Source organism: Sitophilus oryzae, unplaced genomic scaffold, assembly GCF_002938485.1.
Source record: "Sitophilus oryzae breed Bouriz unplaced genomic scaffold, Soryzae_2.0 scaffold_556_pilon_pilon, whole genome shotgun sequence".
Taxonomy (NCBI): domain Eukaryota; kingdom Metazoa; phylum Arthropoda; class Insecta; order Coleoptera; family Curculionidae; genus Sitophilus; species Sitophilus oryzae.
Genome location: NW_022147147.1, coordinates 1,007,231 through 1,024,812, shown reverse-complemented (window position 1 = coordinate 1,024,812; position 17,582 = coordinate 1,007,231). Strand labels below are relative to the sequence as shown.

General features: G+C 34.8%; 1 protein-coding gene across 9 annotated transcripts in view; it reads left to right on the top strand.

Annotated features, from left to right (window-relative positions):
• LOC115887212 (myb/SANT-like DNA-binding domain-containing protein 3) overlaps positions 1-17,582 on the top strand; it is a 29,799-nt gene continuing 12,217 nt past the window's right edge. For 8 of the 9 annotated variants that reach the window (XR_004051033.1, XR_004051035.1, XR_004051034.1 and 5 more), the window contains exons 1-6: positions 1-160; positions 228-454; positions 11,969-12,135; positions 12,192-12,275; positions 12,797-12,859; positions 12,919-13,175. Coding sequence is in view for 6 of the 9 variants with exons in the window: in XM_030906576.1 (XP_030762436.1) it covers positions 228-454; positions 11,969-12,135; positions 12,192-12,275; positions 12,797-12,859; positions 12,919-13,175 (798 nt within the window). In the remaining 3 variants the exon portion in view is untranslated. The remainder of the gene's footprint in view (positions 161-227; positions 455-11,968; positions 12,136-12,191; positions 12,276-12,796; positions 12,860-12,918; positions 13,176-17,582) is intronic. The other variant, XM_030906581.1, reaches the window with a different exon arrangement.

Below are 17,582 nucleotides of genomic sequence, written 5' to 3'. Positions count from 1 at the left end.
TGTGTGCTCTTTCTCTGGCTCTTTTTATTTATTAACTTGTTATTACTGATAACACCCTCTGGTGTTAACCATTTATTAACCTCAGATTTTGTTGTAAGAAGGTTGCGTGTTTTTGTGATTTGTATGAATAATAATTATAATTTTATATGAATATATCGAGGTAAGTAACAAATTAAGCACATGTTACCTGTATACAGTATTATTCATTTGTTACGTCTCTAAAATAGATGAGCAATTCATCAAATATGGTGTACTCCGATCGGGAGAAGATGCTATTGACTACGTTGGTAAGAGAAAATCCCCTGGTAGAGGATAAAAGAGCGGACGCTGCGATGATAGCGGATAAAAAGCGCGCCTGGGACTTGATCACACGATCATTTAATTCCCAGCCCATAGTTAATAGGACACGGACATCCCAACAGTTACGCAGGTTGTGGATAAATTTGAAACACAGGTACTTAATAATAATATTCTTTTTTAACCTTTAACTGGTCCGGCGTCGTCTACTACGCTAAATAATTAACTCATTCTTATTAATTACTGGGACCGCCCACACGATTGGCGTTCCAGCTAATCCTTCCCCTCTCGCTCAATGACTCAATGACTGATAGCCATATTTATGCCCAAATTGGATTAGTTTTTTAGAAGTTCTGGCAGAAGTAACTTCAGCTCTGTAGTCTCTCAGACTACGCCGGACCGTTTGTGTAAGATTTTTTGTGTGACAAACTTTTGTAAAATATGGCCGGGCCTTCGAAAAGAGTGCATTTAGGAGACTCTAGTTACGAAGAAACGCTTATAAAATGATATGATGAAGACTGTGATAGTGACAATATGACAATCTGTCAGACAAATGCGTTACAATGTCAAATATTCCACGAGAAATACGCTTTACAAATGGTAGAATACTTGCAATTCCTCTACAAACAGAACACGCCTACGGAGATATTCTTATCCTAGAATTATTATACTAGTTAAAGACAATGTTTTGTCTTAGTTAATTATTTTTAATGTCTATAATGTACGAATCCATTGTGTAAAACATGTTCAGGAAAACAATGAACTTTGACACATGCTGTAACTAAAAACTTTTTCTTTAACTCCAGTTTTATAACTTTTTTTTATATATTATAGTATTAAAAACTTATTTCTATATTGTAATGATTGTTAGAAATTTGGTTATATTTTTTAAAGCTTTTATATGTACTTTATTTTATTTTGAACTATATTTTCTTTAAAGTTTATATTAATTGAACCCATTTTTGTCTAGATTAGTTTAATAATACATAATATAATATATAATGAAATAAAAATTTGTTATTTTTTAGTTATTGTTCGTTTTTTAACTTTTTAGAAGGAGTAGTCCTACAGACTACGCCGGACCGTTTATGATACATATCTATTACCGGACCAGTTAAGGGTTAATAAACCTCTTTTGTACTTTCTGAATCTGTAAATAAAAGCATAATGAAAAATCTAATTTAGATATCAGGACAAAAGGCTCTTAGCCTATAAGGTTAGCCTATGTTGTGGTCCTCTTCAGAAGGGCCAACTTGTTGAGGGCCTTTTCGGGTGTGGAATTAATGTACACTGTTGTTTTTTAATATAACTTAACTTTAATTATGATAATCTAATTACAATAGTTACCCTGAGGGAAACTGTGAAAAATAATAACGTGTTGAAGAGTAAAGTTATCTCTTGATATTTTGTCGAATTCGGCCTCCTTGATGAGATAAACGCTATTTTATTAGTCACAATTAATAAAATAAAATTAATAAATTATATATTAACAAATTTATTATAAAATATTATTACTATTAGTTATTATTACTATTAGCCCAACCTACAGCAATTTCAAATAAAAAAATAATGATATTTAAGATAATTATAAAAAACCAAATTTTAAAAAGTTTTAACATCTTGTAACTCGAAAATTATGCATTTTCATACTTATGTTTATAGGAACCTTTTTCATATTTTTTAATGAGTACTTATTTAAAACTTTTGCAGGTTAATAATATTAAATTTTTTTAAAGGTTGCTATTATTAATAAACTTGCGTTTATCTCATCAAGGAGGCCGAAATCGACATAATATCAACTTTCAATCGGTATTAAACTGCTTACACTATTTCGCTAACAAGAGAAAAAAAAGTCAGTGGCGTACATGCTTTTTTTTAGAAAAATATTCCAGTGATAACCCATATGCACGTCCCTGGTGAATATGTCGACACTTTTTTAGATTTAAAATATGTCGCATTTATAGTAACTTTTACCCTCAAAATTTCATTCGAAACACTAAAAGTATTTGGAAGAAAATTAAAATAAATCGAAAAAATATTAAGACTATAACACACTGTAGCTACGAAACAAAGCAGAATCGGACCTATGTTGATATGAAAAATAAATCTTATTTTTACGTGAGGAATCTCCCGACGAGAGAGGGCACATGTTTTTTGAAACACCCTGTATATAGAGAGCATATATATCGTCGGTGAAATGTGATAAACTGCTAACTCCATTATTCCTAATTTTACAGGAGAGCAAAAAAACGGTACAAAAAAATATGTACAGGGTGGGTTAAATTGAATGCTTTTAAAGGGAAACACCCTTTTCTATAGGAGATAGACGAAAACTAATATCAGTGTCTGGAGCTCAATTTCTGTCAATCAAAAACATGATGGTGAAAACCGCACATCAATATCTGTTACCGTTGCGGAGTTACAGAGTGGTTTTTAAAAATGGGCATTTTAAACAAATCGCTGTAACTTTTTTGCTATGAAAAATTTTGCCACTTTTTTTTAAAAGTTTGCCACTATTAACTAGTAAGCTTTGAACCCCTTATTGATGATATGCCCCTAATAGAACCATAAACCATATTTTTTCAGCAAGACGAGGCACCGCCTCAGAACGCTGAAGTTATCAGAAAATTTTTGCAGCCAATTTAGCCTTATTTTTAAATTGCCCATATAATCTAGACAAGAGTTAGAAGTACTTAGCAGTTATGGGAGGGTATCTTTCACCCCCACTGAGTTAAAGAATTCCGCGAGAAATTTTCAAAAACGGCCCTGTCTGCCCACAACAGAATACGGTCGATATGTCGAACTAGCGATGGGAACTATCGAATGAATTAGACTATCGAATGGTTACTGAATGAATGATTTCAACTATCGAATGGTTTTATTCGAATAAAATCATTCATTTATTTGTATACTAAAGCATACGTGACAACCTCGCTGTGCCACTAAATGGTTATCGTTGAGCCACGACTATCGAATGCTTTTGATAAATGAAATTTAGTATCCGTTTGATTTTTGTGTGCGTCAGTGCATTATTAGTTCTTCCAAATTTTTATAACTTCGCCGTATAAATACTGTGCTATTTTTTATTAAAATATTTAAAATACTAAAATAGTAGTTTTTTTTAATTGACGATTGTGTGCGTGTGCAGGTGGTCAACATTTTTCCGAAAATTTTTGTGATTTTCCGTAGCCCGATCTTTCAATTATTTAATTTTATATGGTATATGGTCTATTTTTTAATGGAAAATTTTGAGAAGTAGCAATTTTCAAGAGAGATGAGATGAACTTACAATTAATTTTAAAAAGATATTTGTATTTTAAATGTTTTAATAATATGAATTAGTTGAACTTAATAATCATATTTAAGTAATGTGGTTAAATGGGGGGTTATCGAACTCAAACTATGGGGTGAGAAAATTAAATTGAAAGTTTTACACGTGCCAATTTTAAAAAAAGTTAACGATATTTGTATTTTGTTTATGCTAATTCTCTTACATGTAGTTTTTTGCGAAGAAATATTTCATTTATTTTTTAAAGTAAATGCCAGTAAAAGTAAATAATATTATTTTTAAACAGTAATATAAAGCACCTAATATAAATAATTTTGATTTTTAATTTTTTATTTATATTTTCCTTCCATTACACTGCATGCTTAGAAAATTAATAAATGTTGATATTTCATGATTTTAAAATTTGTTGTTAATATAACAAATTAGTTTTGTAATTATTATTATTTAAAAAACAACCGTTGCCAAAAAATTTAGAGTCTATATTATTTTTAAATAGGATCTAATATAAATAATTTTGACATCTAATTTGTTGTTTATATTTTGCCACTACTTAAAAAAATGTTTATATTAAAACCGGCGTGAAGATAGCCACGGTTTTCCATCCACGGTTTTAGAAAAATCCCAACCATAGTAAACATATGGCAACGACGCTTTTCGTCCATTTTCAGCCACATCCACGGTTTTCGGTGTCGAAACGCCTCAATTAAAATATATCTACAGCCACACTTTTCTGTTGTTACAAATATTATTAAAGATTTAGAAGAATTATATATTAAGTTAATAGAAATGGTCGAGTTTATATTTATATATAATGAACAATTATTTATAAGATATAGATTTAACTTTAAAAATCCTCTTAAAAATTTAAATTCTATCTAGTTCTTAGCAAAAATTGATACTAATTTATTAAAGGTTGTGCCACAGCGAGACCCTTTTGGAAAGATGTATAGGCGACTAGGGTACAGTACCCTATACTCAAACCATTTGCCGGTCTTTAGGAAAGGGCCAGATTCAAAAACCGATATTTTACATAAATCAGACAGAAAAAAATCGCCACCAATGAGCAGGTTGTGCCACAACGAGGATTTGAACGATACAGATGAGTACACCATCGTACTCAAAATCATTTGCCGGTCCGTAGGAAAGGGCCAAGTTCAAAAACCGCCAGCTTTACAGAAAAAAATTGTAGCTCATTTAAGGGTTGTGCTGCAGAATACCTGAAACGATGACAGATGACAGTACACCACCTGCGCATCAAAACCATTTGCCGGTCCGTAGGGAAAGGGCCAGAATCAAAAAACTGTAATTTTACCTAAAATTAGTGATTTTTTTTCTGTCTAATTTTAGGTAAAATTACAGTTTTTTGATTCTGGCCCTTTCCCTATGGACCGGCAAATGGTTTTGAATACGGGGTGGTGTACCCTTGTCATCTGTACATCGTTTCCAGGTGGTCTCGATGCGGCACAACCCTTAATAAATGAGCTACAAATTTTTTCCTGTTAATTTTCTAGAGAAACAGCGGTTTTTTGAACTTGGCCCTTCCTAACGGACCTAAAATTGGCGATTTTGAATACGGGGTGGTGTACCCTTGTCATCTGTACATCGTTTCCAGGTGGTCTCGTTGCGGCACAACCCTTAATAAATGAGCTACAATTTTTTTTCTGTTAATTTTCTAGAGAAACAGCGGTTTTTTGAACTTGGCCCTTTTCCTACGGACCGGCAAATGATTTTGAATACAGGGTGGTGTACCCTTGTCATCTGTACATCGTTTCCAGGTGGTCTCGTTGCGGCACAACCCTTAATAAATGGGCTACAAATTTTTTTCTGTTAATTTTCAAGAGAAACAGCGGTTTTTTGAACTTGGCCCTTTTCCTACGGACCGGCAAATGATTTTGAATACAGGGTGGTGTACCCTTGTCATCTGTACATCGTTTTCAGGTGGTCTCGTTGCGGCACAACCCTTAATAAATGAGCTACAAATTTTTTTCTGTTAATTTTCAAGAGAAACAGCGGTTTTTTGAACTTGGCCCTTTTCCTACGGACCGGCAAATGATTTTGAATACGGGGTGGTGTACCCTTTTCATCTGTACATCGTTTCCAGGTGGTCTCGTTGCGGCACAACCTTTAATAAATGAGCTACAAATTTTTTTCTGTTAATTTTCAAGAGAAACAGCGGTTTTTTGAACTTGGCCCTTTTCCTACGGACCGGCAAATGATTTTGAATACGGGGTGGTGTACCCTTGTCATCTGTACATCGTTTCCAGGTGGTCTCGTTGCGGCACAACCCTTAATAAATGAGCTACAAATTTTTTTTCTGTTAATTTTCTAGAGAAACAGCGGTTTTTTTGAACTTGGCCCTTTTCCTACGGACCGGCAAATGATTTTGAATACGGGGTGGTGTAAATTTCTTGTCATCTGTACATCGTTTCCAGGTGGTCTCGTTGCGGCACAACCCTTAATAAATGAGCTACAAATTTTTTTCTGTTAATTTTCAAGAGAATCAGCGGTTTTTTGAATTTGGCCCTTTTCCTACGGACCGGCAAATGATTTTGAATACGGGGTGGTGTACCCTGGTCATCTGTACATCGTTTCCAGGTGGTCTCGTTGCGGCACAACCCTTAATAAATGAGCTACACATTTTTTTCTGTTAATTTTCAAGAGAATCAGCGGTTTTTTGAATTTGGCCCTTTTCCTACGGACCGGCAAATGATTTTGAATACGGGGTGGTGTACCCTTGTCATCTGTACATCGTTTCCAGATGGTTTCGTGTCGGCACAACCCTTAACAAATTGGTGGCGATTTTTTTTTCTGTCTAATTTTAGGTAAAATGACAGTTTTTTGATTCTGGCCCTTTCCCTACGGAGCGGCAAATGATTTTGAATACGGGGTGGTGTACCCTTGTCATCTGTACATCGTTTCCAGATGATCTCGTTGGGGCACAACCCTTAATAAATGAGCTACAATTTTTTTTCTGTTAATTTTCAAGAGAAACAGCGGTTTTTTGTACTTGGCCCTTTTCCTACGGACCGGCAAATGATTTTGAATGGGGGTAACGTACCCTTTTATCTGTACATCGTTTCCAGGTGGTCTCGTCGTGGCACAACCTATAATAAATGAGCTACAAATTTTTGCGGAAGCGAACTAGATAGAACTCAATTTCTTAAGAGGATTTTAAAGTGAAATTAATATTCATAAATAATTGTTCATTATACGAGCATATATACATATCGTTTTCAGGTGGTCTCGTTGGTGGCATAACCTTTAATAAATGAGCTACAAATTTTTTTCTGTTAATTTTCTAGAGAAACAGCGGTTTTTTGAACTTATCTTTCCTACGGACCGGCAAATGATTTTGAATACAGGGTGGTGTAAACCGTGTCATCTGTACACGTTTCCAGGTGGTATCGTTGCGGCACAAATTTTGTAATAAAATGAGCTACAAATTTTTTTCTGTTAATTATTCAAGAGAAACAGTCTTTTTTTTGAACATTGGCCATTTTCGTACGGACCACAAATGATTTTGAATACGGGTGGTGTAACCTTTTCATCTGTACATCGTTTCCAGGTGGTCTCGTATATATAGGCAGAATCCTTTAATAAATGAGCCAGACAATTTTTTTCTGTTAATTTTCAAGAGAAACAGCAATATTTTGAAACAGCGCCTTTCCTAATGACCGGCAAAGATTTTGAATACATACTAACACCTCAATAAAAAAAATAATGTGTCCTTATAATAAATGAGCTACAAATGTTTTTTTTTCTGTTAATTTTTCAAGAGAAACAGCGGTTTTTTGAACTTGGCCCTTTTCCTACGGACCGGCAAATGATTTTGAATACGGGGTGACGTACCCTTATCATCTGTACATCAACAGGTGGTCTCAACGAATGTGGGCACAACCCTAATAAATGAGCTTCAAATTTTTCTGTTAACTTTCGAGAATCAGCGGTTTTTTGAATTTGATAGTTCCCCTACGGACTGGCAAATGATTTTGAACATGGGGTGGTAAATTCTTGTCATCTGTATATCGTTTCCAGATGGTTTCGTTGTTGCACAACCCTTAACAAATTGGTGGCGATTGTTTTTTTTTTCTGTATAATATTAGGTAAAATGACAGTTTTTTGATTCTGGCCCTTTCTCACAGAGCGGCAAATGATTTTGAATACGGGTGGTTTATGTTTGAGCTGCGATAACCTCTTAATAAATGAGCTACAATTTTTTTTTCTGTTAATTTTCAAGAGAAACAGCGGTTTTTTGTACTTGGCCCCTTTTCCTACGGACCGGCAAAATGATTTTGAATACGGGGGGTGGTGTAGATTTTTATCTGTACATCGTTTCCAGGTGGTCTCGTTGCGGCACAACCCTGGCAATAAATGAGCTACAAATTTTTTTTCTGTTAATTTTCAAGAGAAACAGCGGTTTTTTGAACTTGGCAGTTTCCTACGGACCGGGCAAATGATTTTGAATACGGGGTGGTGTACCCTTGTCATCTGTACATCGTTTCCAGGTGGTCTCGTTGCGGGCACAACCCTTAATATGAGCTACAAATTTTTTTCTGTTAACCAAGAGAAAACAGCGGTTTTTTGAACTTGGCCCTTTTCCTACGCACCGGCAAATGATTTTGAATACGGGGTGGTATAATATTGTCATCTGTACATCGTTTCCAGGTGGTCTCGTTAAAGGCGGCACAACCTATAAACTATCTAGCGAGTACAAATTTTTTCTGTTAATTTTCAAGAGAAACAGCGGTTTTTTGAACTAGGCCCTTTCCTACGGACCGGCAAATGATTTTGAATACGGGTGGTGTACCCTGTCATCTGTACATCGTTTCCAGGTGGTCTCGTTGCGGCACAACCCTTAATAAATGAGCTACAAATTTTTTTTTCTGTTAAGCTTCTAGGAGAAACAGCTTCTTTTGAACTTGGCCCTTTTTCCTACGCAACCGGCAAATGATTTTGAATACGGGGTGGTAAAAACTTGTCATCTGTATCGTTTGGCAGGTGGTACTCATTGCGGCATAACCCTTAATTAAATGAGCTACAGATTTTTTCTGTTAATTTTCAAGAGAATCAGCGGTTTTAATTTATAACCTTTTCCTACGGACCGGCAAATGATTTTGAATACGGGGTGGTGTAAAATTTGTCATCTGTATATCGTTTCCAGATGGTCTCGTTGGGGCACAACCCTTAATAAATGAGCTACAATTTTTTTTGGTCCACCACCAATCCCATTTTACATTTGAAATCCTGTTGGATTCGTCTTTTCGTTTTTACGAGAAACATTTTTTTTTGAACTTGGCCCTTTACCTGCTACCTCGGCAAATGATTTGAATACGGGGTGGTGTACCTTGTCATCTGTACATCGTTTCCAGATGGTCGTTGCGGCACAATCCTGAAACGAAATTGGTTGATTTTTTTTTCTGTCTTATTTTAGGTAAATGACAGTTTTTATATCTTCTCTGGGACTAGCTACGGAGGCAAATGGTTTTGAATACGGGTGGTGTACCCTGTCATCTGTACATCGTTTCCAGATGGTCTCGTTAATAATAAACCCTTAATAAATATTACAATTCTTTTTTCTGTTAAGGTGTTTTAATCAGAAACAGCTAATTTTTTGGTACTTGGCCCTTGTTCCTACGCGACCGGCAACTCGGATTTTGAATACGGGGTGGTGTACCCTTGTCATCTGTACATCGTTTCCAGATGGTTTCGTTGCGGCACAACCCTTAACAAATTGGTGGCGATTTTTTTTTCTGTCTAATTTTAGGTAAAATGACAGTTTTTTGATTCTGGCCCTTTCCCTACGGAGCGGCAAATGGTTTTGAATACGGGATAACGTACCCTAGTCGCTTATACATCTTTTCCAAAAGATTTTGTCGTGTCACAACCTTTAATAAATTACCGGCGATTTTTGCGAAGAACTAGATAGAACTCAATTTCTTAAGAGGATTTTTAAAGTGAAATTAATATTCAGAAATAATTGTTCATTATACGAGGCATATAAATATAAACTCGACATTCTAAATATTTAGTAATATTTGTAAAAACAGAAAAGTGTGGCTGTAGATATATTTTAATTGAAGCGTTTCGGTACAGAGAACCGTGGATGTGGCTGAAATCAGACTAAAAGGCGTTGTTGCCATATGTTTACTATGGTCGGGATTTATCCGAAACCGTGGATGAAAAACCGTGGCTATCTTCACGCCGGTTATATTAAATGATTTTAAATTTTGTCGTTAATAGGTGTAACAAATTATTACTAATTATTATTTAGCGCTTGTTTTGCGCTAAGACCACAACGAAATTGTCTTTTTGAACATGTTGGTTCTGGACCTTTCGACGGCGAAACGCAATTCTGCAGTTGGCTTTGTTAAGACCAGTCTTGCTTCAAAGCATTAAAAATCATTTTCCTACATCCAAAAAATAACAAGTATTATTGTAGTGTAACAAACACAATATTAATAAAAAAAATTTAACCAAAATATATAGACGTAACTATCCCTAACTACTTTAAAGCCAGACAATAATATTTTTGCTAATATCATGCAAAACCAATATATTACGCAACAGCACTGTTTCTTCATAATGTAGTTTTTGTGTAAATACTAACATTTCAATAAAAAAAATAATGTGTCCTTTATCTATTTCTCCGCAAAAAATCAAAGTTGAAATAACTCCTTTTCATAGCATTGCCAATGTTCTGCCGTCGGGTTTCTCGGAAAGAAACTCTACGTCGCCGGCGACAACAAAAAATCAAAAGTTAATATTTTATTATAATCGATCATGATGAATAAATGAATTTCATAAATGAATGAATTTTATAAATGAATGGTTTTTGCTGCCGAATTACTAGAATACAATATTTTAAGGCAGATGACGCGTCTATTCGATAATTTTTATTCAAATAGTTTTCAACGAATGTTTTCTTACTAGCTATCGAATTATTCGAATTAATTGCAACTATCGAATGTTTCGATAGTATTCATTCGATAGTTCCCACTACTATGTCGAACACCTGTAGCAAAATCTCATGTCTTGGTTTGCTATTTATTTTTATTGTTATTAGATATAGTTTAAATGTGTTGATGTTGGTTAAATATGGTTTAAATTGTTATAAAATTCTGTATCTCTCATTGCAAATATTATTTTCGCTTTAATTGATGCTCACAGCTAGAATTTTTCTGCATTAGGGTACGTTTATGTTGGAGCTGCGATAAACGATAAAAGCAGTGAATTAGCGCTGCTCTTATCGTTGCTCAACTGCCAAGCGTGTCTCGACGCGTTGCTCCAATATAAACACCTACATATAAATTAATATAATAATATTCTTTGCTTCGCTACTATCGCTGCTCTTATCGTTTATCGCCGCTCCAACATAAACGCACCCTTACAGCCGGCGCCGCTCAAAGCCTATTATTTAAAGTGGGCGAATTTTTATAAACTCTATATCTGGAAGAGGAATCGAGCAAAATATCAAGTGTGCTATATTTTTGGAAAGGCAATTTAAATTATTTTCAATAAATTAAAAATATACAGGTTGCCCCATATAAAAAATCAAATTTTCTGTTCATAATTCTTAAATTATTAATTTAAAAAAATATATACTTAAACCATTAAATTCTACGTAAAAAGGTGCTTTGGGAAAGTTTTCATAAAAATACAAAATTTTCCATGGCAAAAAATTTATAGCGATTTGTTAAAAATGCACATTTTTGAAAAACACCCCGTAACTCTGAAACGGTAACAGATATCGATATCACTTTTTTCACCATCATGTTTTTGATAAAAATTGAGCTCCAGACACCAATATTAGTTTTTGTCTATCTCCTATAGAAAAGGGCGTTTCCCTTTAAAAGCGTCCAATGTCCTAACATGTACATTATTTTTTAATGTAGACTTGCAAAAAGTTTAATTAAATATTTTTCTCGGCGGTCGATAATCATGCCCGTCGCTGCTCCACTGACGAATTTCCGCGGAAACTTGGAGGAACGAGCGACTCAAGGTCCTGGTGGCCTCGCCTTAGCAACGATAAAAGATAGGCTTCTGGTTATTTCTTCTTCTGTGACATGACCAACCTGATGTTGTTCAGTGTGAACTCCAAACTGTAATTTGTAGTGGCTTGATTGACAACCTTTGATTACTTAAGGGAGGTCTCGGTTCCGGAATAGGTCCTGAGGAACTAGTTCTTTGAGAAACTGGGAACTAGTTCCTTTCATTCCGGGGTCGGAATAGTCCATTGGAATTAGTTCGTTCACGAACTACACACCTCTACGGTGAAGATCAAAGTCGCGCCTATAAACCGACGAAAAGCCGTCGCCTGTGTTTTCGCTGTTAGATATTCAATATTTATCCACCTTGTATTAATTTATTTCAACTGTTTCATAGAAAACGGAAGCAAACTGAAGCACAGCTTTATGAAACACTGGTCATTGGTGATGACCCTGTCACAATGGTAGAAAGTGACCCTCTGCTGGAGCTTGTATCTGCAACTGCTCCCAACATGGATATCACTATGAACTCTCCTTCGGATAGCACCCACCTATTTGAGAAAGGTTTGTATGTTATTTGAGAAATGTGTTTAATTTGACCATATTTATGATTTGTTAAGCTGGTACCACAATAAAAAATGAAACTTATGAAGAGATACATATTGAGGAATGTCACCTCCCCTCTCCCAGCGAGGAGTGTATGTGTAAGTCCCACATTAAGAGTCTATTACGCTGTATTTTCGGGTCGCTCTCAGGGGTCGTGTTAAGCCACCCAAAAAATTCCAAACATACGTGCTGTGATTAAGGTTTGCAGAGCTTCAGCATTTGCCATAAAATAGTGAGCAATTTGTTACAAAACCATAGAAATTATATATCACTAATCACAAAACTTTAATCTATTCTCGTATTGTAACGGAACTTTAAATTATGTATTTATTTTCGAGAAAATTTAGTCAAAAGATGAGGAATATTTTGTTGATGTTTGACCATCAAAATCTTAAAAATAAAGAAGGTGTCTAAAAATGTGCTACAATGCGGATATAGTATAATCCTTTATCTTTAATTTCCTTCTTCATTTGTGTAAAAAATACCTAGCCAGTTTTACATAAAACGTTAAATGCCGAACGCTTATTTTGCTACTTTTTCGGACTAGTGAAATGGACTCTTAAGTTATAAAGTTATAAATTTTTACATGACTTTGTAATCAAATTATCTTTAATTTCAGTCAATTCGAACGATGAGCTATCTGACACAGTAAAAGTGAAGAAGGCAACAAACCCTCCAAGATGTAAGTAATGCTGTTAGTAACTACTAGTTAAAAAATATGAAAAACACATTTTGCTTTAGTATCTCCTGCTGCTCAAGGGAAAGCGAAACGACTGACGATGGCCATCCACCAGCAGCGGGAACTCCATAATTTTAAAAAACTAATTGCTGAAGAGGAATTACTGAAGATAAGGGAAGAAAGAAAAGTGAATATGAAAATAATGGACTTAAAACTGCAGCAGGCATCTCATGAAGTAGCGACTGCTTTGTTAAAACGAAAACAGGCAGCTGCTGAAGCAGATCTTGCTGCCTTAAAGTTGGAACAGTTTAGACGTCAGGTAATATGAGCTTTTTTGTAAATTCTATATCTACAGGGTCCGGCAATAGCGCGTCGAGCATCGACTGGCAATAGAATAAAAATAAAAATCTTGAGCATTTTATTTAAGTGCAAACCTAAAGTATGTATGAGGATGTATTTCAACTTCAAAATATTTTAACTTCTATGGGGTGGCTTAAAAAAGTGTGAGTGGATCGAGATTATTTTTTTTGAATGGATTCCTTTACATAATTCTAATGGTGCAAGTACACACTCGCCGAGACGACCCGAGGCCGAGGCGAGGCGACTGTGTACTTGGGGCTCTCGCCTGCTCTCGGGCCCTCTCGCCTCGCGCTCTGAATGTTTTGTACCAAGTACACGCTCGCCGAGGGGACCCGAGGCGAGACAAGGCGAGTGTGTACTCGGGGCTCTCGTCTTGCCTCGGTGCCTCTCGCCTCGTCTTGGGGGCGCTCGGTCTAGAGGCGGTCTCCAGCACGAGTCAAAGGAGACGAGAGCCACAGAGAAACTAAATAATAGAGAGACACAGTAAATTCTATATTTCTCTATGGCGAAAGCGTAAAGTAGGAGGTCCGGCGAGAATATACACGGTGCTCTCGGGAGATCTCGGCATTCCTTAGTTTGTCTTCTCAACTGCCTTTGAGTTGACGCCTATTTTCGGTATTTAAATTTATAAAATATAAATATATAACTAATACAGTGCGAAAACGATTTTAGTCAAAGTACCGAAAAATCTGTTAAGAGCACTGTAAAAAAAAGATTCTTTAATGGTTACTATTAAAAGCTATGCACGAGGTTTTCATTCAGTTTGATGGAAATCTTCAAATTCAAATATATGACTGCTAACCTAATATAAACATTCATGAGTTTTTATAAGTATCTACGTTTATTTTAATAATTGAGAAGCGATCAAACAAAACGAATCCATTTTGAGATATTAGCAAAAAACATGTCGTTATTGGTATAAACGTGTCCTTATTGTGTCTTTTAAAGAAAGAAAATTATAATGTACAGGAAAGATATTATAATACAGACTTTCTAGACACTGTTTTCGCTTTTTTGTCATCATTAACATAAAGGTACATTCAGGCTGAGAGCGTCGAGCATCGCGTCGCGTTTGCGTCGCGTCCGCCCCATTGAACTCGAACCCCGACGCTCAGCGGACGCTAGCGCAACGCCAAACGCGACGCTGTCTGCCTGAAGGGTCTATTTTTTTATATTGTTTTTATTATTACAAAATTATTCTTCAGAATATATTTATTTATGTACTGCAAAATTTTATTGCTTTGTTTTTGCGCAATGTCTCGGGGCGCCTCGCTGGACCTCGCATTTTCTGTGCCGCCTCGGGTCCCCTCGGCGAGTGTGTACTTCCAGCATAAGTTATGAGTAAATATATTTCGATTATATCAGAGGTATTAATCATGGGTATTAATAAATAAATAAAACATATTTTTCAACCTTCCTTAAAAAAATGATTACAAATACAAGAACTGTCCGTGAACTGTCCTGAAATCAAAACTATATTAGGTATTTACTTTAGATGGTCTATACTTAACTTTTCTATAAATCTAGTAAACTTAAATTATACAAGGTGTTTCTATGCCAAATTTTCTAAAATATAAAATAATTTTCCTTTGTTTTTTTTATACATGTATATTATTTTTTTATTAGATGGAGAGTTAAAAAATGAACATTTTTTGTATTTAAAGTATTTTAAAATTTTTTATCGTTTTGCAGATACACGCAGTATTATTTCATACGGCTCTTTCAACGGTAAAATACAAGAGAAAAATAATTGGGTGGCCTTGATAGAAATTGACTCTGGAAAATGCCATATGAAATATAAAAACGCGAATATCTGCAAAACCGTTAAACATTTTGAAATACTCTATATGCAAAAAATCTTATTTGTTTAATTCTCCATCTATTGAAAAAATAATATACAGGGTGTTACCATTTAAAAAAACGAAGATATTATTTTATATTTTATAAAGTTTGGCGTAGAGTTTTCAACATCCTGTATGATAGTATGATTAACGACCTTATTTATAGCAAAGTAAGTACAGACCATCTAAAGTAAATACCTAATATAGTTATGATTTCAGGATAGTTCTTGTATTTTCTTTCTTATTTATTTATTTATATCTGAAACTATCAAAATATATTTACTCATATCTTAGGATTATGTAAAGTGATCTGAAAGGAAGCCAAAAAGGCGATATTATACAGGGTGTTCCTTTTAAAAAAATCATCCCGATCCACTCCCACTTTTTTGAGCCACCCTATAGAAGTTAAAATATTATTCTGAAATACATCCTAGTACCGGGTGGCCAACTAAGAATGGACGCCGGCTGTATCTCAGAAACTACTTATCGTATAACTTTGAGAAAAAAATTCTAATAAGTAAATCGACCAAGAGAAATCGCTGGAAATTATTTTCAATTTCGAAAAATGTCCGCTAGGGGGCGTTTCGCTAATAGCCAATCAGAAAACAGGGTTTTTCTCAAAAATATGCAGGTGAATAGGTATTTTAAATATTACTGTAGTAATCATCGAGAAATTTGTAATTTTTTTTATACAGAGTGTTTTGCTCTATCTCATAAAATAAAGTGGTGGGGGAAGGTTAAACTTGCTTTTATTAAGATAAAGATAACTCTGGTTTAGGTTAACCGATTTAAACAAACTAGGGCTCGTTTAAAAGAGCTTTTCTTCCTTAATGATCTCCAGCGCAAATTTTGTTTCCATCAGTTTTTTTGTGGTAGCTAGAGGGCGCTGTTTGACATGATAACAGATATTGCACTTTTGCATACAAATATTAAATAGGAGGCTATATTTCTCATTACACAGTTAAATAGAGCACGAAATTTCCAAAATATCAGCGCAAACCGCAATTTTCTATCTTATCTCTAACCGGAGATATTAAGAGAATAAATTATGTTAGGCTGCCGCTTAGGATTGTATAGTTTAAAAATTATAGTAGTAGGCTAGGAAACAAAAAGAGGTAAATTGGTTACGTTAAAATATCAAAACATATTTTAATTCCATTTTAAAACTATTTAATTGTTATTTTTCCATGTTCGTTCTTGATTCGACCCCATAAATTAAAACCCAGACATATTGAATCCGATGACCTAGCTAGCCATGGAAATATGCCGCTCCAGCGTCTCTCTCTACTAAAGTAAGTGGTATCCAAGAAGCCCCACACATTCATAGCAAAATATGCGACACAACTGCGCCAAACTGCATTATCTACACCAACTGCATCCATGCTGATGAAATTGCAACAAATGCATTTTCATCATGATGGATCCCCTAACAAAATTGGCAATTCATCTCTTAGAAATTATGGATAGTTCATTTCATTCAGATAATCATTCGCTATCCTAGAATTCCTGCCTAAACATAGCTGAGCAGAGCTACTTGCATCCAGGGTAGATTTGGACCAGTAGTGCATATTGTTAACATTCGCATCTTCCGGGCTATATAAAAAGTGACCCAACCGACATAAACTTTATAATACAATAATAAATAACACAAACAACAGGTAAAACACGAAAACAAGTGAAATCAAGGACGAACTTGGATTAATAGCTAAATGACGTTACATGAAATAAACCCCTAGTTTTTGGCCATACGAAATTTGACCCTTTTCTGTTAAAAGCAATATGGCGGCACAAAATTCCTAGAAATTTTAATAAAATTATTAATTGGCCGACTTTCGGACATTTTAATCTGAGAACTACCTACGTATAATTAACCAAGAAATTCGTAAAAATTATGTGGATGGACGATAATGTTACATAAACACGTTTAAAAATTTATGACGTCATCTTTTTTAAGATAACGCCCGAAATTCGGATGCATGGATACTGAACTTAAGCGTTTTGATATTTTGAGGCAACTAATTTACCTCTTTTTGTTTCCTAGCCTGCTACTATAATTTTTAGACCATATAATCCTAAGCGGCAGCCTAACATAATTTGTTCTCTTAATATCTCCGGTTAGATACAAGATAGAAAATTGCGGTTTGCGCTGATATTTTGGAAATTTTGTGCTCTATTTAACTGTGTAAAGAGAAATATAGCCTCCTATTTAATGTTTTTTTGCAAAAACACAATATCTGTTATGATGTCAAATAGCGCCCTCTAGCTACCACGAAAAAATGATGGAAACAAAATTTACACTGGAGATCATTAAGGAAGAAAAAGCTCTTTAAACGAGCCCTAGTTTGTTTAAATCGGTTAACCTAAACCAGAGTTATCCTTATTTTAATAAAAGCAAGTTTAACCTTCCCCCACCACTTTATTTTATGAGATAGAGCAAAACACTCTACATCAAAAAAATTACAAATTTCTCGATGATTACAATAGTAATATTTAAAATACCTGTTCACCTGCATATTTTTGAGAAA